The sequence below is a fragment of the Oryx dammah genome, unplaced genomic scaffold (assembly GCF_014754425.2).
Source record: "Oryx dammah isolate SB20612 unplaced genomic scaffold, SCBI_Odam_1.1 HiC_scaffold_23, whole genome shotgun sequence".
NCBI classification, from domain to species: Eukaryota; Metazoa; Chordata; class Mammalia; order Artiodactyla; family Bovidae; genus Oryx; species Oryx dammah.
Genome location: NW_024070207.1, coordinates 9,288,781 through 9,305,996, shown reverse-complemented (window position 1 = coordinate 9,305,996; position 17,216 = coordinate 9,288,781). Strand labels below are relative to the sequence as shown.

The 17,216-nt window shown below is 42.1% G+C and overlaps 1 protein-coding gene across 1 annotated transcript; it reads right to left on the bottom strand.

Moving 5' to 3' along the window:
• Positions 1–767: 767 nt before the first annotated feature.
• Positions 768–15,715, bottom strand: XKRX (XK related X-linked). Its single transcript, XM_040264959.1, has 3 exons — positions 14,159–15,715; positions 9,417–9,685; positions 768–2,568 (listed from the first exon to the last, which is right to left on the bottom strand). The coding sequence occupies exons 1-3, from the start codon at positions 14,491–14,493 to the stop codon at positions 1,823–1,825; spliced, it is 1,350 nt and encodes a 449-aa protein (XP_040120893.1). The 5' UTR covers positions 14,494–15,715; the 3' UTR covers positions 768–1,822.
• Between the last annotated feature and the right edge of the window lie 1,501 nt (positions 15,716–17,216).

Sequence of the window (17,216 nt, the reverse complement as noted above, 5' to 3'; positions counted from 1 at the left end):
TATCCAGTCCTTTCAGCCCCAAACAGCGGCTGAAGATGGCAAAACCACACAAGACATGTCAGGAAATAGGACAAGTCTGGCTCACGCCCTGCTGCTTAGCAGAGGGAGTTCTTCCAACACTAGAGAAGAGGAGGAGAAATGGCAAAAGATAAATTCTTACCAAGATCCCAGGAGTAAGACTGGATGAGAATGAGGAGTCTTGGGCTAGATTGTTCACAATTCCTCACAGCATTGTGGTGGGCACAACTGACTCATGGTCTGTGAGGGGCAAGCATTAGTTAGGTAAACGCTAGGATACCCAGTCCCAATTGTCAGTGGTCATAGAATATCCTTGGTGACGTTAGAGGCATCCAGCTGACTTTCTCATCAAAATACCCAGCTCATATGAATGAAACTTACTCAGTCATGTCCAACTCTTTGTGACCCCTGGATTATACAGTCTATGGAATTCTCCAGGCCAGAATACTGGAGTGGGTAGCTGTTCCCTTCTCCAGGGGATCTTCCCAACCCAGGGAATGAACCCAGGTCTCTTGCATAGCAGGCGGATTCTTTACCAGCTGAACCACCAGTGAAACCCAAGAAAACTGGAGAGGGTAGCCTATCCGTTTCTCCAGTGGATCTTCCCAATCCAACTCATATGAGATATAAACATTAAGATACATAAGGAAGGGAGATCTGCATTCCTCCACTGGGGGTATAGGAATGAGCAGATGGTTGATAAGCACACGCTCCTTATTAGAAAATAAAATCTTGCGGGCAGAAAGCAGTACTGATGATGATTTAACGTGATCTGGTTTTCCTCCTCTGCCTTCACTCCACCTTGGGGTGTTAGCCACTCTCCCAACCCCAAACAACATAAAGGCGATGTCCTAGGTATTATTACCTCTCTTGTTCTCTGAAAAAAAATGAATCAACAAAATACCGAGGAAAGTAGGAGACACAAAGCAATTTTCATTTCTTCCACACATTAGAAACATTTTCAATTACAGTTCAGCTTCTCTGAGATCCACATCAGTGTTGGTCAAAGAGCACAACAAAGCCAGGTTGGAGGGAATCCTTGATAAAGAGGCAAGAAGTAAGAGCTCTGGCTCAACCACTCCACTTAGCACACTGGGGGCTCATGCAGGTCCCTGAGATAAAGAGTCGTGCTGCTTTATGCCTTGAATGACTCCTACTCTGAACTCCCTCCTCATAGTGTGTCTTTGAAGGGCTGCTGGAAAAAAAGATCCCTGATGAATGATCACTAGTAAAGTCCTAATGGAGAGCTAACTCACTTGTGGGACAGCTCTTTCAATAGTGGGGGTTTACCTCTTAATCATTGTTTCTCATTGGAATTGAGAGACTCCAGCCACATTCACAGTTACAGGTTCCACATTAGTCAAACTGTTTCCTGGGCAGTACCCATAGCTGGTAAGCAGTCACATCCTCTTTTCAGTCAGGATATATTCTGGTGGGATTCTGAGTCATTCAGTTCAGTCCACAGAAAGCTCAGTAACGCTCAAGGGAATGAGCAGAGCTTAAAGGTCACAGAGACCCTTAGGTGCATGGATGTAAGTTATCTCCCAGGGCAGCCAGACAGCTGACCAGGGTGGATGGAATATGAATGACATCTCTGACCCTCCCGGATATGTAGTAGTTACCTTGGTGTTCAAACACAGCAGTCAATCTTAAGGAAATAAAATCTATTTGGGGGCTGCTCTTTCTTCTGATAGGCTTACCAGAAAACTCAAAAAAATATCCTGGTGGATATGCACCCAAGAGCCTCATCATCTCCTTCAGTTCTACAGTTGGTCTTGGCATCCCTCAACCCATCCCCAAAGAATCAGACAATGCTTTGCCTTGCTTCGGCATCAGCAGAAGGCTCTGGGTTCTCAACCCTACCCCGAGGGTGTCGATGGGAGCATACCCAGTGGAGGTAGTCCACTACATTGTGGGTGAAGAGTGAGCGCAACGGATGCAGGTACTGGAAGAACAGGAGCATGAAGCCAATGGAAATCAGATAAGCAATGATGAGCTGCAAGGCAATCAAGGAATGACAGTAATTCAGTAACACTTTCACTCCAAAGAACTTAAAAACCAAGACCATGATCACATTCTCTATCAATCTCACACCATAGTGCAGGCCCATGCGTCCCCAGTTGTGACCTTTCTCAACAAGGTCCCTATCTGCTAACTTCAACTGCAAAGCCGACCAGCAGGAGAAGTTGATGCCAGCGTAGAGGACAGTGACGGAAATCAACACCACCAGGGTGCCCACTCGGCTGAAATTTTTCTCAATGTTATTGGGCATCTGGGCACCACTCCTCCAGAACTTCAGCCAAGGCTCAAAGAGGATGATCAGGAAGTTCAGCAGTAAGAAGGGCACAGCTTTCAACTTCAAGGTGGCTGAAAAGAGCACGAGAATCACGAGGCGCGAGGTGATTTCCAATGTCCGCCAAATGGTGATGCACAGGACTTCTAGTGGCCCGAGGCGAATCTTGTATTCATCGTACTTGATCTGGATAGCCAACATGTTGCAGAGGGTAGCCCCATAGGTGACAGATATCAGGGAAAAGACTATGAGCACCACTGTAAGAAAGAAGAAAAGAAACAGAAACAATAGGCAGTCAATATTGATGAACTTTGTACTCTGACCCAGAGATCCAGAGAGATGACAGGCAAGACTTGAGGGCTTAAGAGAAAACCTATGAATGAACACTGCTGTGTAAACCAGGAGCATTCACAGAAAAAAATGGAAATAAACTAATTATTTTTGTGTGATAGGGACTGTAGCAGTTTTTGTTTTTCTACATTTCTTTAGTTTCTAAATTTCCCATGAAATTAGAAATGAACATGTACTGTAATGCTTTAACAATCATATAAACATACAAAATAAATGTTTTTAAAAAGTGAGTCTCAAAACAAGCATTGAAGGCTTCCCTGGTGACTCAGATCGTAAAGAATCTGCCTGCCACGCAGGAGACACAGGAGATGTGGGTTCGATCCCTGGGCTGGGAAGATCCTCTGGAGAAGGAAATGGCAACCCACTCCAGTATTCTTGCCTGGAGAATTCCATGGACAGAGGAGCCTGGAGGGCTACAGCCCATGGGGTCACAGAAGAGTTGGACACAACTACCACTTTCAGAACTAGCACTGAGAGGTCACTAACACAAGAAGAGTACATATAAAGCGATAAGCAGCATCTACCTGATGAAACCTGAGAAAACAATGCTGGAGGCAGAGAGAACTCTATCTGAAAAAAAATCCTGTCTTAGGAGACTCGGAGAGAATGCCTTCGGTTATACAAGTCCCTCCTTTGAGGAATATCTTCTTCAAGGAAGTAATCTTGTTTGTGTGTGTTTCTAGAATATAAAATATATCCTGGAAATTCCAAGAGGGCAGAAAGGGCCATGTCTATTTTGTCCACTGCTGTATCACCAGAACCTAGCACACTGCCTGGAGTATAGTAGGTGCTCAACAAATGTCTGTGGGATTAACCAAGAATTCTGAATTTAGAGAGGCAGAATAAAATACCTACAATTAGAAGTCCTTGGTTCAGCAGTGCAGAAGCTTGTGCAAGTCACTGAATATCTATGTGCCTCAGTCTCCTAGGTCACTGAGATATTCTGGAGTTGCTTGTATTAATCACTAGCAATGCCAGTTCATTACATCAGTGGTACAGTTAACTTTAGGAATCCCCAAATTTCTGGCAGAGTGGTTAAAAAAAAAAAACAAACCATTTCCTAGCCCATAACATCCATATCAGTGAAGGAATCAGTATGCTCCCTAACTTGCTCTCCTGAGTCTCAACTCCAGTGACCCTTTCTTTTTCTTCCTTCCTTTATATCAGAGGATACTGGTCACTAAGAAAGATCTAGCGCTCTCAAGGAGAATGAGAGGCCCAAGTGTACTCATCCAAAAGAAACACTGGAGCTTTCTGTTCTCATAGAAACACTGGATTCAGGGAATTACAGCCATTGAAATGTCAATCTAATCTTCAAGAGAAGTAAAGACCTCCCCATGGAAAGCCAAAAAGAAGCACAGCTTTGTTTCCAAGATCTTTTCCAGCTCTAAGTATAGGGTTGCAGTCTCAAGTACTGGAATGGGAGACTCAAAATATCTACTCTTAGCTTTATTTTTATTATTTATGATTTTTTCTAGCTGTATTGGGATATAATTGACATATAACATTGTATTAGTTTAAGGAGTACAAAATGATTATTTGTCAAACTCTTAGCTGTATAAACCACCCTCAGTGCCATCCTCAAGAGTTGATGCTCTTTATGGAGTTTGGAACTTCAGGGCAGATGTATAGCTGGCCAAGGGTGGTGATGCTTTCCCTTAACTTAGAACTCATTTGTTGATAGTAGTGTAATAAAAGGCAGAAAGCTTGATGCTTCCAATTAATGTAAAAACACCTTCCATCTGTCTCTCTACAAATAGACACATGCCATAAGAACGTATAATACTGCTAGTGAATTTGCTCATCTATGCTGATCCAGATGGCCTCCCAGAGCAAATGGAAAAAAAGAGGGGTAGCAAGGAGAAGACAGGAGGGTGGGTGAAATGAGCAAAAGTAAAACCAAAAAGTAGTTTACAAAACCTTAAGAGAGAGGGTATCGTTAGAAAGTTTTTAATAGAAATCACCAAAGAATTGAAAATAAGGCCTTGCAGAAAGCTTCCCCTACAACCTTTGTACAGTGATACAGCCGGGCTTCCCTGGTGGCTCAGGTGGTAAAGAATCTGTCTGCAATGCAGGAGACCCAGGTTTGATCCCTGGGTTGGGAATTTCCCCTGGAGGAGGAAATGTCAACCCTCTCCAGTATTCTTGCCTGGAGAATCACATGCACAGAGGAACCTGGTTGCAAAGAGTCAAACACGACTGAGTGACTAACATTGTCACTTCATAATTAGAAACGTAGGTTCTAAAGGTGGATGTCCTAGATGCCAATCCTTTTTGCCATCCATTAGTTATGGAACCTTGGGGAATTTGTTTAACTTCTCAGTGCCTCTGTTTTCTCATTTTGTAAGATGTGGATAATAACAAGTATCTTATAGCATTGCTGTGAAGATTTAAATGAAATAATTACATTAGAGAAATCCCTGGAACATAGTAAACTCTAGCTGCTAGCCCCTATCATCATCACCACCATTCTCTATTTCCTAAAGTACAGGAGATGTATTTTTTTTTGGTAACATTTTTCTTTTTCTTTTTACTTTATTTTACTTTACAATACTGTATTGGTTTTGCCATACATTGACATGAATCAGCCACGGGTATACATGAGTTCCCAAACATGAACCCCCCCTCCCACCTCCCACCCCATATCATCTCTCTGGATCATCCCCATGCACCAGCCCCAAGCATCCTGTATCCTGCATCGAACATAGACTGGCGATTCATTTCTTACATGATGGTATACATGTTTCAATGCCATTCTCCCAAATCATCCCACCCTCTCCCTCTCCCTCAGAGTCCAAAAGTCCGCTATACATATCTGTGTCTCTTTTGCTGTCTCGCATACAGGGTCATCGTTACCATCTTTCTAAATTCCATATATATGTGTTAGTATACTGTATTGGTGTTTTTCTTTCTGGCTTACTTCACTCTGTATAATCGGCTCCAGTTTCATCCACCTTATTAGACTGACTCAAATGTATTCTTTTTAATGGCTGAATAATACTCCATTGTGTATATGTACCAAGCTTTCTTATCCATTCATCTGCTGATGGACATCTAGGTTGTTTCCATGTCCTGGCTATTATAAACAGTGCTGTGATGAACACTGGGGTACATGTGTCTCTTTCAATTCTGGTTTCCTCAGTGTTGTATGCCCAGCACTGGGATTGTTGGGTCATAAGGCAGTTCTATTTCCAGTTTTTTAAGGAATCTCCACACTGTTCTCCATAGTGGCTGTACTAGTTTGCATTCCCACCAACAGTGTAAGAGGGCTCCCTTTTCCAGGAGATGCATTTAATTTACATAGGCACTACCCTGATACTTAGGAAATTAGGTGATTTAAAAACTGATAGAAAACCTAGACATAGGCCTCACAAAAATGTGTAAGACCTATAACAAGAAAATGATACAATTTTACTGAAGTATATTTAAAAATGTTTAATGAAATGTACCTCAGTCAAATTGTATATAGTTGGCCGTCTGCATCCACAGATTCAACCAAACATGGATGGAAAATACTCGGGAAAAAATTCCAGTAAGTTCCAAAAAGCAGAACTTGAATTTGCCATGTACTGGCAACTATTTACATAGCATTTACATCATATCCATAACTATTTACATAGCATTGACATTGTATTAGGTATTATAAGTAACCTAGAAATGATATAAAGTATACGGGAGGAAGTACACAGGTCATATGCAAATATTACACCATTTTATATAAGAGATTTGAGCATTTGCAGATTTTGGTATCCATGGGGGGTCCCTGAAACAAACCCCTGCAGATACCCAGGACTGACTGTAATTTTCTTGCTAGAGTTCTTACATATTTATGGCATAGAGTGTAGTGATGTTTCATGGAGGCATATTTATCTCCAAACTCATCAAGTTGTACACATTAAGTAGGTAGAGGTTTTTGTCATTCATACCTCAATAAAGTCATTTCTAAATATTAAATGAAATGGAGAGTTCAATTATCTTCTAACATGAAATTGACTGACCCTGCAAAACATGTAAACTCCCTCCAAAATAACCTAAATAATTGAGTGCAATCCCAATCACATTCTCAATAAAATGCTTTTTTTTCATTGTTATTGTTTGGCTTTTTTCTGTTCCGGTGGGGGAATTGACAAACTGAAAATTCATTCTGCTTGGAAGATCAGGCTAAACTGCTCAATCAGATATGAGCTGTGAAGGGCCTTTGTAAGAAAGGCACAAGACTTAAAAGCAATAAAGAATTTAAATACATAAAAATTCAATACTTCAAAATGCCAGAAAATACTACAAGTATATTGTCCCTTACATGTAGTGTGCTGCACATCTCTTACATGTATGACATATACATGCACATTTAAAATGTGTGTATGTGCACACATACAGAACATCACACAATAGTATACATACACACTTATTCACAGCTGGGAAAAGATTAATAGGCAGAATACGTGAATAGTTCATCCAAATGAATAAGGAAAACACAAACATCACACTAGAAAAAGTGAGTACTATATATAGGTAAGAACAGAACATCCAAACATGAAATGATGTTCAGCTTCATTCATAAAGAAAATTATTAAAACAATTCTTATAATTATACAAGTATTTAGCTTAAGATATAAGGAAACAGGCACATTCATACCCTTGGGAATACAAATTCATGCAACCTTTTGGCAGTACTGATGAAATTCTAAACATGCATATCTTTTCTCCCAGCAATTCTACTGCTAAGAAGTTATTCTACAGAGTCTCATTCCAGTACACAGACACTTTAAATAAAGATGTTCAAAGGAGCATAGTCTGTAATCAGAGAAAAACTTTGCATGGAAAAATTATAAATAAACTTTAATCCTACCAACAGAAGATTAGGGAAGTAAGAAAGAACGGTCCAATTCATATAAAAGAAATATATAGTATATTTATCAATATTATCATATGTGCATATATAATTATTATATATGTATATATAATTAACTATTGAAGAAACATTGGCATACTTTTGAAAAATCATGTTGCTGAAAAGAATGTTTAATACAGCCCTTTTTGGGCAAACATATATGGGTCATGTGCTCAGTCATATCTGACTCTTGTGATCCCATGGACTGTAGCCTGCCAGGCTCCTCTGTCTCTGGGGTTTTCCAGGCAAGAATACCGGAGTGGGTTGCCATTTCCTTCTCTAGGAGATCTTTCTGACCAAGGGATTGAACCCACGTTTCCTTCATTGCAGGCAGATTCTTTACCATCTGAGCCACCAGGGTAGCTACACAAACACAAATATATTGTATATATGTTTATATTTACACAGTAAAAAGAAATCTGGAAGGATATACATTAAATGGTAAACAGATTACCTTTGGGAAATGAGATTATCTCTTCTATTTTACATATATTCTGTACAGTTTTGAATCTTTACCATAATCATGTCTAATTTTTATAATCAAAAAAAATAAGGACCCAAAATAGTAATACATGATCATGGTGAGAAAGAATTCAAAACATATAAAAGGGTATAAAGTAAAAGCTAAAAACCAGGTGACTGCTCATTTTCACTCCCTAGAGGTAAATCATTTCTTGCATAGCTTTGTAGAAATAGTCTGTGCATATACAATTACCTGCAGGCCATTCGTTCTGTGCATGTATTACTTTTATAATGCATAATATTTTAATTAAGTGATTTAATTACCCTCAAAATTCTCAGGAGGAATCATTTCCAGAGATTTTTCTCCCCAACTACTGTCAATTCTAGGTATGCAAAAAGCTTCAAGACCAACAGAACTTCATGAACAATTCTTAGCAGAGAACTGTTTGAAACATGGGGCTTTGTGAAGCAGAGTCAACATGTAATAATAAGGAAATGGTCCAAAGCTGTACCCACAGCTGTACCAGCTCAGGCCCAAGTAGATGAAGCTAATCTCAGGCTGTTAAATCATTAACAGTACTTTATCTCAACTTTTGAAAACACTGACTCACACTTCATCCTCTGCTAGAGGCTTACTCATCCCAGGATCCCTCTTTTACAAATGGGAGATTAAGACAGTGACCTCTTTGGTAACTTCTTCTAAAGAACACAGAGAAGGTCAGAACTGGGGCCAGGCCTGACCCGTCACCAGTATTCAATCCATACCCTTTTTCTTTCTCCCCACTGGAGATGGAAGGAAGGAGTGATTCAATCAGTGATTCCCAAAAGTGGCTGATCAGAATCAATCAGGGTACTTTCAAAAAATGCAGATTCCTGTATTAACTGACTTAGGTCTGAGTATGGAATGTAAGTTATAAAAGGAGCTTTCACCCAGTGATTATGTTTTCTCATGATCAGAATATTAGGGAAACTCTTATTAAAAGGCAGCCATCCCTATACCAACCAACCAAACACCTACCGTGTTTACATTGTATTGAGGGTAGGAAAAATGTCCTATTGGCTGCTGGTATTACTCACTTCTGGGCCCAGAGACAGTTTATCTATGGTGTTAGTCTAAATACCTTACCCGGGTTTAAGAAATCTGGCAGGCCTGATATCTGGCTCTGCAAATTGACTACTGGTGCTGTCCAACAGAAAGTTCTATAATGCCAATACAGTAATCACGAGGTATACATAGCTGCTGAGTACTTGAAATGTGGCTCGTATGACTGAGGAAATACATTTTTAATTTTAATTTAAATAGTCACAGGAAGCTGGTGGCCAGTATATTGGACAGTTCAGGTCTAGATTTCTAAGACGCTTGATTTCAGTGGAACCCACCCTTCGCCTGACCCCACTCACCTCTACCCAGGGGGACCTCTGCAGAGATCAGAGTCACATAGAGCTGATAGGTCAGCTGGGGCACTGAGCCCAGGAAGGCTTGAATCTGTGACATACGTTTGTAGGCATTGCGGTGCATAGCCAGGGTCCGGATGGAGTGGCCCACCTCCCATTCTATCAGCACCTCCTCGCCATTTATTATCATCTTCTTTCGGGTGAGGCTGACATAGGGCTCCTCCTGCCCCTCTTTCTTCCATAGTGTGAGGTACTTAATCATGGCCTCCAAACATCTGCAGAAGTAAAGCATCATGGGAACTTAACTAAAGCTGTCCTAGGAAAGAAATTGGTGGTGAGAGGGGATAAATAACTCAGGAAGGTTGTGCTACCTTTTGCCATTCTTTCACTCCTGTTCTACTCAATTTTCATGAGTCAAACAGCTTCTTGAATCTAAATCTTTTGTGTTCATTTGGTCATCGACCAGCCTAAGAATACCAATTCAGAAGTATTTGAGGACTTAGAAATTGCTTTGTCTCCTTAATAATAAGCCTATGACAGAAAAATGACTTGAATACAAAAACATTAATAATGTGTTGAGAGAAAATGATGAAGGTTCCAAAAGGCTCTGGTTTTCATAACACCTTAAGTTCCTGAGGAAAAATGTTGCTTATTCAAACCTTTCAGGTTCATAATCAGGTCTTTTGAGCTCTGCTTTTTAAAGACAAAGCCCACAGGTATAACTGTCTCAGCCAAAAAGTCTTGGAGGAGATCTGGGAAAAAACCTCTCAAATACACAGGGATGCTTATGAATCAACTATACTCCAATAAAAAAATTTTTTTAATAATTTAAAATATACACAGGAAAGCCATTTAGCAACAAAGGTAATTTAAAAGACTTGGCAACTCAGAACCCAATGTACTATATACCTAGGGAACCTCAAAAGACCTCTTTAAAGCTTGTTCTGGGGGTCTCTTGACCGGTTAGGCAACAATAGCCTTTTAGACTTCATTCTTTCTCTACAAAAGAGGAAAATTTTCTTTGATTTGGAATCCCCTCCCTCCACTACACACAGAGAAATGAATGGAAACTGTGGACTACTTCTTATGATAAGTTGGAACAGTTGTGTCAAAATTTAAGCGGTACTGCTCCTAATTCGCTTTAGTCGTGTCTGACTCTGTGCGACCCCATAGACAGCAGCCCTCCAGGCTCCCCGTCCCTGGGATTCTCCAGGCAAGAACACTGGAGTGGGTTGCCATGTCCTTCTCTAGTGCATGAAAATGAAAAGTGAAACTGAAGTCGCTCAGTCGTGTCCGACTCTTAGCGACCCCATGGACTGCAGCCTACCAGGCTCCTCCACCCATGGGATTTTCCAGGCAAGAGTACTGGAGTGGGGTGCCATTGCCTTATCCGTTCCTGACAGGCTAAGGGCTATATTTATCTCACCCACTGCCCTTATCACATAGTGGGCATTTGATAAATATTTGCTGAGTAAATAAAAGAATAAGAAGGAAGCAAAGAATACAGAGTGAGAAGTGATGGGAGGAGAAGATGATAATGGCAATGAAATATAACAGAAAAAGAGACCAAAGACAAGTTCAGAGATTTATATGCTCTCTAGAACTCTGGCTCCTAATAGGAAACAGCATTGGCTGGCTGCCATTCTCCACAGGATCTCTCTTTTATTAAAAATGTTTATTTTATATTGGACTATAGTTGATTTGCAATGTTATGTTAGTTTCAGGTGTACAGCAAAGTGATTCAGTTCTACATATACATGTATCCTTTTTCAAATTCTTTTCTTATTTAGATTATTATGAAATATTGAACAGAGTTCCCTGTGCTATACAGTAAGCCTTTGTTGGTTATCTATTTTTAAAAAAATATTTATTTAGTTATTAGGCTTCACCAGGTCTTATTTGTGGTATGTAGGAGCTAGTTCCCCAACTGAGGATCCAAACTAGGCCCCCTGCATTGGGAGCACAGAGTATTAGCCACTGGACCACCAGCAAAATCCCAGTTGCCTATTTAAAAAATAGTAGTGTGTATGTCAATCCCAAACTCCCAATTTATCCCTCCCCTTCACCCTTCCCCTTTGGTAACCATAAACTTGTTTTCTAAGCCTATGATTCTGTTTCTGCTTTGTAAATAAGTTCATTTGTATCATTTATCCACAGGATCCCACTGACATTGGTGCATGTGTGCCAGCTTGAAGCACGTAGCTGGAAACATCCACACTCTAAGGAAAACTGAAATCCAGCAGAGCAAAAGATGGAAGGAGAAAACAGAGAAGAAAAAAAAAGTAACTTCCTCCTCTGATTCAGGAAAAATGCATATGTGCACTTCCAACAAAAGATTTTAGATTTTAACCCAAGCCCATCAATGTTACTGCTGAATAAAATATGGGGGGGGGGTGCGGTTGCATGAAGAATCCTTTTCCTGCTTCTACTCTTAAGGCTATTTTCTGGTTTACATAAGCATGTTTGCCTTGCTTATAAATGGCACAACATGAGAATACATTTTCACTTCCAGAGGTATCTTTGCATTTCACGTAAGAAAGCCAGGCCCTCCAAACACCTTCATGTGCCTAATAGCACTAATCAAGTTCCTACCTACCTAAAAAAGTAACTTGACTTGAAAATAAGCATTATCAGGATATGATCTATGAGCTTTTAATTATTTTTCCTGGCTGTAGGGTTAGCTGACTGAGATTATAAATGCTTTCCAATCATATCTAGTCAAAGTTAAATGATAAAAATAAAACAGAGTACTTGAAACTATGGATGGTCCAAAACAAAGATGGCTTGGGAGGCCGCAAAGCAAAGAGAGAAGTCAAAATGGGGAGCTGGGGAAGCACTTACTGAAATTTGCATCTTCAGGAGGGAGGGGACACATGTATGTCTATGAGTGATTCATGTTGATATATGGCAGAGACCATCACAATACTGTAAAGTAATTATCCTCCGGTTGATATAATTTTTTTTAAATAGCACTTGATTTTAAGTCAATAGATTGCATTTAAAAAGGGAGAGAAGAATGGTTTCCTTGCTCCTCTGATGACATCTCTAAATGACATATCTTGATTCAAAGTTCAAGATGAGGTCTTCCTTTCACAGCTTAACTTCAAAGATTTAGAACTGGAAAGGACCTTTAGATTACCTAGTCCAGAGCTTGCAGAGGCCAGCTGATTCACATCTGAAGAACAGCTGTGGCTTGTTTGGCTCAGACAGTGTTTTTATTTAATTACCAAAATCATTTGTCAAAATATTAAATCATTCTATTTCCCACAAAATCCTGTCTTGAGTGCTTCTCCTGAAAAGTTGGGGCCTTGGCAATACTGGGTCTGAATTCCCACAAGGAAACAACGAACTGGAGCTGTGGAGCAGTTGCCTCCTTTAGGCTTATCTTGTGGACTCCAGATTGCCACAGCACTCACTACTCTCCATCATTTCTTTAACAATGAAACTTGATTTTTATTTATCATCACACATGAAGCTACTGTTTTTCTCATACTTGTCTTGCCTTGCTCATTTATGATACTTGCCTGGCCCCTGTTAAGTGTTTGAGTTTGAGACCCATGATCTAGCCCAAGCCATTTATTTTACAGATGAAGGAACTGAGGCTCAAGGCATCTTCAGGGATTTCACCAAAGCTACATAACTAGTCAATGACAGAGGCGGCGAGGGGGTCCACTAGATTCCAGGTCTCCTGAATATCAGGCCACTGTTTCTACTGATGTCTCAAATTTTCACTGATGGAGTATAATCAATTCCTCTCCATTTAAATATGTTGATAAAAATTTTTCTTTACAGAGTAGAGTTCCATCCTTAGCCATTTTCAGACTGTTTATGTCTCTGATGATGAAACATCTCCCCAATTGCAATTACAACATCAAGACTATGACCCATATTCCTCAGCTGACTGCAGGTTTCTGCCTCTCTTGCAATCAAGATAAACTTGGTCCATTCTTTCCTACTGACCTCATAAATTTTGCAACATCTCTCTATCTTGAAAATCCTGTAGCATCCAGACGAGACTTCTGATGCAGATGCCTGTTCCCCTTAGGATAAGGCACATTCTTATCCTTTCAAAGCAATCAGAATAGAAAGACTCGATATTCTTATATTGTGCTACAGCATCCAGACAGACTGTCTCCCTTTGCCCCTTCTCACCGTGTACCTTTATTGCAGAAAGATACAAGGGGATACATAGGGGACCAATAAACTGCCAGGAAAAACAAACTACAAAGGGTTGGGGTACCAGATGAGCACAAATGGCTTAAAATATTTCCCAGATGTCAAATAACTCCCGAAAAATTGAAAATAGCAGTCACAGCAGCCCAAGCAGCTCAGGGTAAAGAAACTGAATATGAGATGGGATGGAGAGGGTAAGGAACTTCCACCCAATGTAAAGAGCATCTAAAAGGTGGGGTCTAAATAACATACTCCAAAGCTATGGCCCATGTTCACAAGGTGATCCCATCAATTGGTCTCAAATTCAGATAGCAGACATTGTCAGATGAAGTCTTATTAATGGTACCAAACATGGTTTTGGAACACAGGTACACGCCACATGTTCATTGTGATGGCACTTAAGACTGCAGATAAGACTGTGGGTGGCAGGCAGGAAGTCAAGAGTGGGAGGGAAGAGAAGCATCGATTCAATTAGAGGCACAGTAGCAGTCTTAAAAAAATATTACATTCATCCTTCTCTGCACAATGGGGGGGGGTGGGTAGAGAAGGAGGGAAAAGATGGAAAAGTTGCTCACCTGATAACAGGTCCCAAAAGGATTAGATGCATAAATAATGATAGTGGCTTGTCTTTGGCCAGGTCTCTGTGGACAAAAATGAGGGTCAACTGGACCATGATGGATGAAAACATAAAGAAAGAAAAGGTGTACGTCATCCAGTAGGTTTCACTATTCTTCCGGTAGATTCTAACCATATACAAGGCAGATGCTGCCTCCCCACAGTACAAAAAGGTGGAGAAGAGGATGCCAAATGGAAAGGTAAATCGGGGGTTGGCCCCACGGATGACATCTTCCTCAAGAGAGGATATCGGCTCCACGTTTGGCTCTTCGGGAATTTCAAAAACTTGGTCCATTGTTGAGGTTCCAACTGTTGTGGTCTGGTTTTCAGAGCACTACCGCCCCTCCCCCACCCCCCAAAGAACGTGCAATAACTGCAGTCCAAGTATTGGTGAGGAAAGCTGTCAAGCCCAATTCCAGAACGGAGATCAACTAGTTAGAGCAGGAGATTCCTCTCTTCTAGTCTCAAATTAGACTTGTTGGAGTTTGAGAGGAAGGATCCAGGAGTACCACTTTGAACTTGACTCTTGATTATGCTGGGATTCCAATCGTCAACACACGTGCTGTGGAATTTGGACAAGGCAAAAGCAATCATCTTAGCGCCCAGTCAGGGGTCCAATTCCAGTCGTATAAGGAGCCATGGGAACTGCTGTTTCGGTGGCGGTTCCGCCTTTCGCAGCCCTCTAGGCAGCGGGGCAGGCCGGTTTGTCTGGGGCACCCACACTCAGCAGCTGCTCTCGAGGAGCCCTGACCAGTGTGCTCTCTCAAATCGGCCGAGAACTGAGCCAGGGCAGAAGTGGGGATTGCAGCCTGAACGTCCCTTCGGGATTCAATTCAGTGACCAGGTACCTAGCTATTGCTAAGCTGCGGCTGTTAGCTCACCTGCTCGCGGGCGCTCTCTCCAGACCTACGCTTAGTCAAAGGTTCTCACGTCGGCTTCTCAGATTCCCCAAGCTCCGCGCCCAAGGCAGCCCGACCAGGGGCAGGAGAAGAAGAGCCACAGCCCCGTCCCCAAGCGCAGTCACCGGGGAGCAAAGTGACGTGCGCGTCCGCTACCGGATCCAGAGAAAACTGGAGGGGCTTCTTTTCCACCGAGAAACTTTGCTAGCGGAAAACACGACGTGCGGGGTGCCAACCCAGCCGGACAAATGTCACCAAACTCTTGGGCGCCGTCTGCTGCCGGGGTCCTGCCGGCCCGCAGTTCCAGCTGTGAGAGATCGGTGACTTCAGGAACTAAGGCACACAGAGGGCGGGGGTGAGCAGAATGGGAGAGACAGCTGGGACCAAACAAAACCAGTCTGCGACTTCCAGGGCGGGCACAGGAAGGATGCTCGGTGCGTAGAGGCGCAACAAAAGGCGGCTTGGGCCGACCTGTAGCAGGATTTCTTATCACGACCAACCCCCGAACCCTGGAGGGGGCTACAGCTTTCCTCTTGCCCCAGAGTAGCAGACGCCCTCTTCTACCCCTCCCTCCCTAACTAGCTCGCTCCCACACTCGCTCAACCCACGCGGTTAAGCAGGTGTGTCTCTCTCGGCCTCAGGGTTGAATCTCCCTAGGTCCTATTGCCCTCCAGATTTTGTTGCTGTTGGGTGGAGGACAGACCTGGGAGGCAATCGGGCCATAGAGTTTCCTTTCCAAGCGGGACTGTATGTAGCAGAAGGGAGAAAGAAAACGATAGCGGGGGTGTCAAGACTCAAGGTCAGCCCACCGACTCATATTATATGCCTTGATTTCTCCGCTTGAAAAATGAGGCCAAGGTAGGAACTTTAGAACGAACTTTCAGGTCTTTGGTTGGAAGGTTCTGAAGAGGTGCCAAATTCTAAATAGACTGGAGAGGAGCCAAGTGAGCTGTTAGTAAAAACTGAGAGGGGTGTCTTAAAGAGCTCTGAGAATTGCCTAGATTCTTAACAGCAATCCTCCCCCACCTAGCTGATCTTTTGTTTTTGTTCCTTTATTTGCATAATTCTAAACCCCAGGGAAAAAGAGAAAACATCTGCCTCTTGGTAATAAGACAAATGTAGCAGAGCCTTGCTACATTTTGCTGCAGGAAGTCAGTAAAAAGAATCTAGGTGAGGAATGGCCAAGTCACAGCCACCAGCAGGATGGCCTGGAGAAAGGCTGAGTCTGGCTGTGGTGGTGCTTTCTCAACATTCCTGTGATTGCTGCCTCCTTCCTCCAGGGCTGATCCAAGCACAGATGAGCTTCTACAAGGTTGTTGCCTTTTGAGACACATGTGGCAGTTGGGTTAGCAGACTGATCCTGCCTCCTTTCTGTTTCACAAGGTGGGTCAACAGTATCAGAGAACACGTCACACATAGGGTTGAGGAGTTGGGACTTTCCAAAAGGCACCAAATGTATGGCAAAACCAATACAGAATTGTAAAGTAAAATAAAAAATAAATAAATAATAATAATAAATTAAAAAAAGGCACCAAATTCTTTGCCAACAGTATGTGGTGTGCAACTTTCTGGGGGCTTCTTTGGAAACCTTTCCCAAGATGAATCACAAGTAGGGTGACAAACTCTTCTGTTTGCTGAGTTGATCACCCTAACATGGGAGACTGAAGCTAGGAAGAATGTAGAATCCCCATGTTTTTCTTTTTAGCCTTTCCTCCCCTGTGCCCTTCAAAGTGTTAGTCACTCAGTTGTGTCTGACTCTCTGTGACTCCATGGACTGTAGCCCACCAGGCTCTTCTGTCCATGGAATTCTCCCAGCAAGAATACTGGAGTGGGTATTCCCTTCTCTGTCCATTCCCTTCTCCAGGGGATCTTCCCAACCCAGAGACAGAGTCCTGGTCTCCTGCATTGTAGGAGCCATCAGGGAAGCCCTGAGCCCTTGTCACTCCCCAAATATGCAAATCTTCACTGCCTTCTTACTTTTTTTCTGTCTGACATTTAAGGCTCTCTATAATCATCACACAATTTTCCTCTCCAGCTTCATCACCCACGTTACCCTGCCACACCCTTTGCTCCAGTCCAACAGGTTTTCTCACTTAATCATACTTGCCTTGCTGTCTCA

Excerpts from the sequence above, each read along its gene's own strand:
- XKRX (XM_040264959.1), bottom strand. The coding sequence starts at position 14,493 with ATGGACCAAGTTTTTGAAATTCCCGAAGAGCCAAACGTGGAGCCGATA. Across the intron at positions 9,686-14,158 it reads CTTTTGGGACCTGTTATCAG|ATGTTTGGAGGCCATGATTA; the intron begins GTGAGCAACTTT and ends TTACTTCTGCAG. Across the intron at positions 2,569-9,416 it reads AGAGGTCCCCCTGGGTAGAG|TGGTGCTCATAGTCTTTTCC; the intron begins GTGAGTGGGGTC and ends TCTTTCTTACAG.